The 11,180-nt window shown below is 36.6% G+C and overlaps 1 protein-coding gene across 2 annotated transcripts in view; it reads right to left on the bottom strand.

Moving 5' to 3' along the window:
• Window positions 1–2,335: 2,335 nt before the first annotated feature.
• The window catches only part of LOC309623142 (palladin-like), a 43,003-nt gene continuing 34,158 nt past the window's right edge, over window positions 2,336–11,180 (bottom strand). The window contains exons 2-7 of one of the 2 annotated variants that reach the window (XM_082379692.1): window positions 7,782–7,854; window positions 7,271–7,388; window positions 6,529–6,591; window positions 4,806–4,947; window positions 3,493–3,516; window positions 2,336–2,684 (exon numbers count right to left, since the gene is read on the bottom strand). In XM_082379692.1, coding sequence (XP_082235818.1) covers window positions 2,497–2,684; window positions 3,493–3,516; window positions 4,806–4,947; window positions 6,529–6,591; window positions 7,271–7,388; window positions 7,782–7,789 — 543 coding nt within the window. In that variant the 5' untranslated portion in view covers window positions 7,790–7,854 and the 3' untranslated portion in view covers window positions 2,336–2,496. Of the gene's footprint in view, window positions 2,685–2,718; window positions 2,796–3,492; window positions 3,517–4,805; window positions 4,948–6,528; window positions 6,592–7,270; window positions 7,389–7,781; window positions 7,855–11,180 lie in introns of those variants that run through there. The other variant, XM_082379693.1, reaches the window with a different exon arrangement.

Raw genomic sequence — 11,180 nt, 5'->3', positions numbered from 1 at the left:
GACAGCCTTTTCCATTTCTATCTCTAAATTATCAGTAAGGGCCTCTGGTAAATCATTCTAATGCCTCACAAGATGTAGGTAACTCCCTACTATCTCACATGTTTTCCTACTGAAACGTTTCTTGCTGCATGTCCAGGGAATTCCTTCTTGTCTCATCATCAGTGGAAGGGTAGCTGTTTAACTGTTATTCATTCATCCCTTGTTGTTTTTTAAAATGTGAAGTATATATGCGATTATAAAAATGGTGCTGTGAGCTGCTTCTAAAATCAGAGGTCAGATGTGTGTGATGAGGCTAATTTCTGCTGTCTCAACTGAGAAGGAAAATGTCATTGAAGATGAAAGGACTAAAAAATGAAGAATGTTTTATTCATTTTCAGGTTATGCATTAATCACTATGATTACTGACGTTCTGCATAGACCTATAGCAAAAGGGAGTCCCGTTGTAGCAGTTGACTCAATCTTATTCTTCTCAAGCAAGAAATAATAATGGACACTGGGTTTGGAGTCAAACAGTAAAAATGATAACATTAATTTGGTTGATCTTCTACAGCTTTCTAGACACATTAACCTTTTTATTATCTATTTTGGAGACCTGAGTGTGAGTGCCCACTCTACTACATACTTGCTGTGTAACCTTAGACAAGTTGCTTCAACTCTCTGAGCTTTAATAATTAACTGAAAAAACAAAGATAGTATCAGTTTTACTAACCTAAATCAGGGTTGCTGAGAGACTCAAATGAAACAGGAAATCATACAGTGGACTATTATGTGGTATAATGTATCTCCTCAACTAGGTTAAGTTTTTTTTCTGAGGGAGGGATTCTTTATTGCTTATTTATCTTGTCTAGGACAAGGTAGCTCATGGTAGACATTCAGTAAAAACTTGTTAACGTTCATGGAACTTTTGCCCAATAATTGTCCCCATAAATGATTTTATTAATGAAAAAGATGGTAGTCTCATATGAAAGATATTATATTATAAATTCAAGGCCTTTTTAAGTCCTAAAGGCTCACTGATAAACACAGGTACTCATGGAGAAAAATTTTGGATATGAGTATTGGCTGTTTTCCCAAGGCACAGAAACTGACAAAACACATACAGTGTGCTTAATAGATGTTTGTTCAATAAATTGCAGTCTTACTTATTTTTCTACACACCCATTCTTCCTTGATCCCATGAGGAATCTTTATTTATAGGGGTAGCTACTGTCCAGGTGACTAGTGATCCTATAAACTAAAGGGGTTCCAGGAGACCAACTGAGAAATCACAGTCATAGGCTGTTATTGGAGATAACACTGATCTCGATAAAAAACCAATGCAGTGAAGTAATAGCTACTATTTATTGAATTCCTACTATGTACTTCACACACTGTTCCAGGTCTGTTAGTCTGCAATAATTAAAAAAAAAAGTTTATTTATTTGTTTGTTTGTTTATTTGGCAGTGCCGGGTCTTAGTTGCGGCATGCGGGATCTTTTACTTGCGGCATGCGGGAATCTTTTAGTTGTGGCATGCGGAATCTTTAGTTGAGGCATGCGAACTCTTAGTTGCGGCATGTGGGATCTAGTTCCCTGACCAGGGATTGAACCCGGGCCCCCTGCATTGGGAGTGCAGAGTCTTAGCCAACAGACCACCAGGGAAGTCCCTCCAATGACTTGGAGTCTCCAAGTATCAATTTTTAGGTTTTTTAAAAATCAATATTTTCGTTTGAGGTTTGTCTTTGGGGGCTGGGAATGGTGGCGGATTATGTTGTTTTTAAACATAGCCTGGTTGGCAAATTCACTTACTGAATTATCTTTCCATTTACAATTTGTCCTCTAAATGCAAGGACAATTGTGTCTGTATTCTAAGACTAACCGTGAAGAAACCTGTATCGCAAAATGTTTTACCAATTTGTATTGAGACAGGACATTGAATTCTGTTTCGGGAAAAGATCCCATTCTTCAAAATCTTTTGCCACTTCAGCATTGTTGGTGTTTTTTTTTGTTTTTTTTTTTTTTTTAACAAGTTTCTGTACCAAACCCTTAAATGTGGATCTAAGCACATGACTTACTATTTCAGCCCTGGTGAAATGCATGATGGAGGGCAAGGGAGAAATGACACAGGTAAAGTGAGTCATCTCAGAATGCAAGTTCACTGAGGGTAGGAGCTTTGTCATGTTCACTGTTCTATATATAGAGCCAAGAACATTTGTTGAATGAGTGAATGTTAGGTCTGTCTGCCCTTACCATTGTGGTTGTAGCTCAGAGGAATTTTCATTGATGGTACAGAAATCCTCCTTTGGAACCTGGATCTCATGTTCATTGTGACTGGCTGTTTCAGGAATAGTTGGCATAAGGTTTATTGGAGTATTGTCTGGATTTTTGCCCTTTTTGTAGCTGTCACTGCTCCAGGGAAAGGAGGCCAGTTTTGGAGAAAATTTCCTCATGGGTGACTTTGGAGAACTCTCTGATTTCTCCACTTCTTTTCCTTCTGAAAAATATAATTAGTCACCAGTTCAGATAGAAACAGAATCTTCCTCTTGGCTCAGGGCTGAATTTGAGCAGGGTGATCCTGAGGAGTTACCTGGAGAAACAAAGAGTCTTGCTGTGGAGACTGCAGTCCCAGCCTCATTTTCTGCAATGCATTTGAATTCCCCAGAATCTTCAGGAAATGCTTCTGCGATAATTAAGGTGCACACTTCCTCTGGAAAAGGGAGAGAGTCAACTTGACCAGAGTATTTGGATCCCTCAAATTAACAAACAGTGTGGGAGGATGTCAGGGAGAGTAGAGGTACTGGGAATAAGTACTGTATTCCTAAGATTTAAAAAAGTCCATCTGATTAGTTTTTTTGTCTTTGAGTGGGCTCATGAAGATAAATCTTAAAAATACAACCTAAAATAATCCCAGCATGGTCCCTAACACCTACCTCTTAGACACATCTGTTTTCTCTACTACACTATGAGCTTCTTAAAAACAGGGATTATACTTTATCTCTTGAATTCTAGATTTCTGTAGCTTTAGTGCTTAGCATAAAGGTCCTATAGAAAGATTTTCTGAACTGACCTAAAGATTATTATTGCCATGGTAGTTAGACAGTGATGGCCACTGTGTGATGGGCACCACACATACTTCTTGGACAGTCAACAATTTGGATGTATGATGTCAGGACACCTCCTTACTGCCTCTGTATGTTGCTCATGAGGCACAAATAATATGCCAAATGGAATTAGAGGAAGAATTTGTGCCCTGTGAGGGCAGGGACTCCTCAGTGTGAAGAACGGAACCTGGCCATAGCCTGTGTCTAGTAAATACATGTTGAATGAATGAATAAACGAATAAATACACTGATAAATCCCAGTTATCTTGCTTCTTCTGTTGTATCAGTTCAAGAGTTGGCATAGGGTAGCCTCAAAACTGCTCCTGAAGGCAAAAGTGGCTTAGGAGACAAAGTCTTCTGATGCTAAATTTGGTTTAATTATTTATTATCAAGATGTTGAAAAATTGTGCTTACCAGGAATGGATGATAAACAAGCTTCTGAAAGATAAAACAATAGAGAGAGAATTTAAATGATGACAATTTAGTTGGGAGAAGGGGCCATGTGTGAAATAACTTGAAGCAAATACAACGTTGACTGAAATCTTGAGTCACAGGCTGTAAATTCTCTAGAAACTCGGAAAAGGTACATAATGGAATGAACACTTGGCAAGGTGCTAGAAAAAAAACCTGTATTTTAGCCGTATTCTACCACTAGATTGCTCTGTGACTTTGTGAAAATTACTTTACTTCTTTGGGCCTTAGTTCTTCATTTCTAATAGGAAGTAAGACCAGATATATCTCTTCTCTGAATGTGAACTGTTGCTGAAACACTAATCCTGAGGTGGCCTTTTTCTCCCGAGAAAATCCTTTTCTTTTACTCTTTCTAATTAAAATAAAGTTGAATATTACATTATAAAAATACTGTAGAAAACTACACAAAAGGTTAATAGTTTTCTCTGGGTGGTAAGAATGTAACTTTAAATTTCTTGTACATTTTATATTTTTCTAGATTTATTATAATAAATATGTATTACTTTAGTTTCAGAAAATGCAATAAATGTTATTTTTAAGGGAAATACCATGTTGTGTGATAGAGGCGTTTCTTCCTAAATGTGATGTGCAAATGTTCACTTGTTTTGAATTAATACTTAAGTGAGTATATTTTCTTCACTTGATGCAAGAAATACCTTGGCTTGAACCTTGGCTGCAGCATTTACTAGCTTTGTGACCTTCAGCAAGGTGTTTAGCATTTCTTATTTCAGTTTTCTTGCTTATAAAATGCAGATGATAACGCATACCTCAAAATATTGATGTGAGGATTAAATGAGAAATTGTTTATAAAGTATAAACTCAGTGTTTAGCATGAGGTAGATCATCATACTTGTTACCCTTCCCTAAATTAATTATTTGGTAGGAAACTTACACAATAAAGTATTTAGAAAGTTATACACCAGTTTTCATTTGTTTTGCTCTTTAAAAAATATGTTTATTCTCACATTTTTTTCTTGTTTGTATACCAAGAACTGTTTAGGAAGATAAGGTTAATCTCTGAAAACAAACTAGTCTTTTTACAGCTATTAAAACTATTGTTTAATCAGAACAAAACAGTTGTTTTGTTTTCTTTTCTTTTTTGGTTGTTTATGTTGAGGAATCATTTGGATTTGAAGTAATTGTTTAGCAGTAGCAATCTTTGAGCCTGTAACAAATCAGCTATTAAACATTAAAACATGAATTAAATTTCAAAGTTAATCAGAATGAAAAGTAAATTCAAAAGCTTATCACTGTACTTTTTCTCAGAATTCGGAAGTCATCTGAGTCTGCTATCTGCTCTTTCTCTCTGTACCAGTGAACTTGAACTGTGGCTGTGGCCTGGACTCGGCATTCAAACACGACACACTGACCTCTGGTTGTAGAGATGTCTTGAAGATGCTGAAGAATAAACACAGAATTCACAGAATGGAAGAAACTGTTTCACCATATACAATGATTTGGGGTGCCAATTGCAGTAAGTGTGCATGCTTTTCATCATAATTATTGACAACTGACTGTACCTTAATCAAAATAAAGAGCTTGCTGGGCATCCTTTGTGCTTTATAGTGTGCTTTACAGTCAGGTATAAGTTTTTATCTCAGTTTCATGGAGTTTAATGAGAAAGTTGGCTCTTCACTGCCCCAAGAGCCATTTTTTAAGATAGAAAACCAGTTACTTGAAAAGTCTTCACTTTGTTGTGTTATTTTATTGAGTACCTATGAAGTCACAGATTTAATCTTTATTATTGGTCAAGCAGCATGGGCAGTATTGTAATTTGTTAAGGATTCTGAATCATGACTTAGAGGAATTGGGCCAGAATCACAACTTTGCCACTAGCTGGTTGAAGCTCATCATAGGAACTTGGAAGACTCTTAACCTTTGTAGAACTCATGTTCTTTGTGAAATAGGGCTAGTAAAATGCTCAGCCTACTTGAGGTTTTGAGGCTCATTTCATAGAAATAATCTGAAAACTTTCTTTAAAGAATGAGTTATATTGATATATAAGAAGTGTTTATTAACAATAGCTAGTATAGTCTCATAATGCGTATGAACAAGTGGCATTTGTTGTAAATTTACCCCTTAAATTTAAATCCTAATCTCTCTCCTCTCCTATTCTCAGCTCCAGGGTCCTCTAGAATCTAGAATTACATTTCAGATTATAACTTGGCCCTCAGACCAGAGAGAGAGAGGATCAGAGGCCCTTCTGTCAGGTGAGACCTAGTTAAGACATAATGACCACCAACCCAGCCCTTGAGCCTGATGCCCAGGGCTGCATATTACAGGGAAGGAATGTAGCAGGAGACTTGTGGAAATAACAGACGCTTGTGCCTGATGGCATCTGCTGAAAGCAGGCTTCCAGAATTGATAATAGTGCTCCTTACTCTTAATGACATTGTTTTCTGTGTCTCCCATCCTGTATCTGGTTAAGTCCCTGCCATGCTTCTCATACCTTGGGCCAGCAATGGCAATAGTTCCAGTTCTGTTAGGTTTGGAACAGAGAGCCCAGAGAAGATATCAACCTTAGCTTGGTTTGACCTAACTGATTGAATCCTGCTGTTTCCAGTGAGTGATAGAGGAGGCTTCTCAATCCTGATCTCTGACTGTGACCCAAGCAGGAAGTAGATATGGCTTTGCTTGTTGACTACTTCAGAAGGGCATCTTATGGCCAGTTAAGATAATCTGATGAATCTTGAGGTCAGGCAGAGCATTGTCTGCTTGGAAAGGACAGTCTAAGCATTTCCTTCCAGAGCTGGAGGATTGACACAGAGCAAATATCTAAAGAGCGTAGGATAAACCATGAGTTGCTCTGTGACACTGAACAATAATTTCATGCTTTCTGGGACTCAGTTTTCTCATATATAAAATAATTATAATCTCTGAGGTCCTTTTCTAGTTTTCTTTCCTTTTTCTTTCACCTTTGATAATCCCCACAATTTATCTATAAAATCCAAACTGTGTCATGCAGTGTGGATAGGTTACCTTGGTAAACACAGGGGCTACTACACAAGTGGATCCCGACAGGCTGCTGCAGGGACTCTGCATCTGGTTTAAGAAATAGAAGAGACACTATCATCCATATTGTCAAGGCCCCAAAACCTAGGTGCATGGTGGGCATGGACTAACTGGATCATTTTTAGCTGTTACCGACCACACCCTAAGTTTACTTTCTGAAAAGGCTGATGCTCCTAATTTAAATGTCAGTTTGGATGTCTGCTCCAATGCCACACTTTTTTCTCTCTCCTCCAGCATTCCATTAGCTGAGATGGTGAAATACAACACTGGGAGATTACATTTGAGAAATGAGTATTTAGAGACTGTGTATTAAAGGTTTAAATAACTTCTAAATTTTACTGACTAGATTTTTTTCCTTTCTCCATACAGTTGTTCTTGTTGTATCTTTTAGATTTTTGAAAAAGCATTTCCCCCTTTTTTAATTAAAAGGGAATTCATTCCTTGGATAGTTGGAATATTCTATTATGGGACTGAGCTCCTAGAAACCAACTGTCCCTTATGGTCTGGCACACAGACAAATGGCCAACCCACAGAACTACCGTGGAGTTATTTCTGAGACCCATAGATTTCTTTCTTGTTCTTTCTGAGGTCATGCAGCTGGAGGCTCTCCCTATGTGTGCTTTTCAAGAAAGTTGCATTGATTCCTTCCTCTCTGGGCCTGTGTCTCCATTACCCGAACCCCTCAGAAAGCTTTTAAAACTGAACCTACCCTCTGGGGGTCAATACACAGTGGTTGAACTAAGGTAGAATAACTTGATCTGATATTGGAGGTTTCATTAACAGGGGAACTGATGGTCAGAGATACTCTAGTGGTTTTCTTCTTTATCCTGTGGGGGAAACAAAACCAAACACAATCCAGTTAAAGAAAGATTAGAGGTGGCTTTGATTAGAAGTGCCTCACTGAAAATACATTTGAATGTTTGACATTTTTTACCTTTAGTCCTTATTTTTCTTTTGATTTGCATAATAATTCAAGTAATTTTTGTTTTTGAGCAAGTATTAGTGGATTATGCCTCCTAGTAGTTTTGCTTTAAATTTCCTTTGTCTTAGTCCCGTAATCAGTGGGCTGTCACTAAACACTTAAACTGTGCAGAAGAAATAACTTATAAAGCAAATAATCACTTTGCACTTCGGGAAGTTGATAATTGGTATATTTTTTTAAAAGTAGAATTCTCCCTATATTCATATGCAACAAATGCACATTCACATTTTGTACTTACTCTGACATTTCTGTTGCATATTCCAAGCATAATCCCAGAGAGAAAATGTTTTCTTACTTCTCTGGGTACTTACCTAAAAGAAAGAGAAAAACGAAATTCTATCTAAATCTGATGGAAATTTAATGAAATTTAGTTCAAGTATATTGTATTCACACTAGGACCAGCAAATTAATTACAAACGGCAGATCAATCCAGAACATCTGAATTCTTGACTAAGGATGGAACTTCTTTAATGTTTGCAGTGTAAAAATTCCAGATGTTTACCTTTACGGAGTTATGATGCTTGCACCCAAAAGAAGTGCTGAGTTATTTCCCAAAAACATCATTTCAGAGGGCATATGTTAGTGTCTCTGAATTTGCATTTTGATTTCAAGTCTTCAGCATATTTGTTATAAGAAATCCATTGAACCTAATTAAACTTAAAAGCTTTTGCACAGCCCAGGAAGCCGTTGAAGAAACGAAAAGACAACCTACTGAATGGGAGAAAATATTTGCAAATGATATGACCGATAAGGGGTTAATATCCAAAATATATAAACAGCTCATACAACTCAACATCAAAAAAACAACTTGATTAAAAAATGGGCAGAAGATCTGAATAGATACTTTTCCAAAGAGGAAACGCAGACGGCCAACAGGCATATGAAAAGATGCTCAACATTGCTAATCATCAGGGAAATGCAAATCAAAACCACAATGAGATATCACCTCACACCTGTCAGAATGGCTATCATCAAAAAGAACACAAACAACAAATGTTGGCGAGGATGTGGAGAAAAGGAAACCTTTATACCCTGTTGGTGGGAATGTGAATTGGTGCAGACACTATGGAAAATAGTATGGAAATTCCTCAAAAAAACTAAAAATAGAACTACCATATGACCCAGGAATTCCACTGCTGGATATGTATTTGGAAAAAATAAAAACACTAATTCGAAAAGATACATGCAACCCAGTGTTCACAGCAGCATTATTTATAGTTACCAAGATATGGAAGCAACCAAAGTGTCCATAATAGATGAATGGATAATGAAGATATGGTGTGTATATATATATGTATATGAAATACTACTCAGCCATAAAAAGGAATGAAATTTTGCCATTTGCAACAACATGGATGGACTTGGAGGATATTATGCTAAGTGAAATAAGTCAGAGAAAGACAAATACTGTATGATATCACTTATATGTGGAATTTAAAAATTACGACAAACTAGTGAATATAACAAAAAAGAAGCAAACTCACAGATGTAGAGAACAAACTAGTGGTTACCAGTGAGGAGAGGAAGGGGGGAGAGGCAATATAGGAATAGGGGATTAAGAGATACAAACTGTTATGTATAAAATAAACTACAAGTATATATTGTACAATACGGGGAATATACCCAGTGTTTTGCAATAACTATAAATGGAGTATAACCTTTAAAAATTGTGAGTCACTATATTTTACACCTATAACTTATATAATATTCTACATCACCTATAACTCAATTAAAAAAAAAGAAACCCATTGAAACACATTGCTGTGCTTACTATAAGGAAGGGATGTCAATGTTCATATTATCTCTTTGATGCTTTAATAGAGAAATATATCTCAGTTCTTAGAATCAGGAATAATTGGGCTTCTCCTGTGCTACTGGTTTCGTTTTTCCTCATAGATACCATGGATCTTAATATTGGTTGTATTTCCTTCTGTATTAGCTACTTGAAAGTCTAGTGCTCACTTCATGAAAGCCAATAATTCAGCAGAGACTAGAGTCAGGATTTCCTAAATCTGTAACCTGATGCTTTTTTTTTTTTCATTTTATATATGCTGATTTATTTACCCAAACCAACATTTAGATCACATGACCCCACAAAGAACTTTTATTTCCAGATAGAAGAGGTAGCTTGGCAGATGTAGACTAGTTTGAATAACAGAATACTGTAATTTCCAGAAAGCCATTGATTTATGGAAATAGAATGAAGTTGTAACTATTCCAAAAATCCAGGCTATGTAGTCAATGAAAATAAAGTAGTTCCAACTTAAAAAGTCTTGTATTTGATACTGTCATTAGGACTAGATTTATCTAATCTCCTTCTAATCTCAATGTATAATCCCGTAATAGTTGGTGACTTTTTTTAATCTTTAAAAACCCCTTTATCATCTCGAAGCTTTATAACTGTTTTTAAAATTTATTTATTTATTTATTTATTTATTTATTGGCCACGCTGCGCGGCATGTGGGATCTTAGTTCCCTGACCAGGGATTGAACCCGTGCCCCCTGCATTGGAAGTGCGGAGTCTTAACCACTGGACCGCCAGGGAAGTCCTCTTATAACCATTTTGGACTTAGTTTGCTTTAGACTAAAATTTTGGTGATATAAAAGATTTACTATTACATGTTTTATTTCCTGTGGTGGATAATGGCTACAGAGTGTACATCTTATTATTATTTAAATTTTACCTATATATTATGTTTACTCCTTTCTAAGCATACAGTATTTTATAATACATTTGTAAGATTAAAATAAATCTGTGGAGACTTCCCTGGTGGTCCAGTGGGTAAGACTCCACGCTCCCAATGCAGGGAGCCTGGGTTCGATCCCTGGTCGGAGAACTAGATCCTGCATGCCACAACGAAGATCCCGTGTGCTGCAACTAAGACTTGGCAACAGCCAAAATAAATAAATAAATAAATATTAAAAAAAAAAAAATCTGTGAACTGGAACTGCTTTTTTAAAAAGGGTTAGTTGGTTGTTTTTTAATTTTCAAAGAACAGATAGAATTTTTCTTTGGTAGTTCAGAAGAAGATAGCTTTAGTTCTGTGAGCTAAAGGGATTGCAAACATGCACAGATTACCTTTGTAATCTGTGTCCAAAATTGGGCACAAAAAGGGTTTATAACTATGGACTCTCTAAACAGAGTAGAATCAAACCATGAAGTGTTAGCTGTATTTCTTTGACTTGGATCATTTTTGTAATGAATGAAAACTTCACAAACACCTCAAACTTTTGAATTAGTGAATACTTCCTGATGTCTCCTATGCCAAGACCCCAGGAGCAACACAAGGGAGTTTAGAGTTAGCTGGTACAATGAAAGTATATGAAAAGCTCACTAATGCAAAAAATGCATGATAATAATAATATAAGTACTATCTTAGTAATACCATAAGACATCAGAAACACTAAAGTCATAAGACATTAAATAGTGCCAGTGACATCACAAGACAGCATGTAATCACCCCACAGGCTGTTGGAAATAAGTGCTATGACTTCAAAGGAGACAGAAGCTTGACCAGCATAGGAAAACTTCCTGCCCAGGGTGGACCTTCGGTTTTGAAGAATGTTAAAATTGGAAAAGACAAAGTGTGTATGTGTGTGAGTTGGGGATGGGAGTTAGCCGGTGAATAGTGGTGGG

Source organism: Balaenoptera borealis, assembly GCF_965194805.1.
Source record: "Balaenoptera borealis genome assembly, chromosome: 2".
NCBI lineage: Eukaryota > Metazoa > Chordata > Mammalia > Artiodactyla > Balaenopteridae > Balaenoptera > Balaenoptera borealis.
This window is presented reverse-complemented; position numbering and strand designations above follow the sequence as displayed.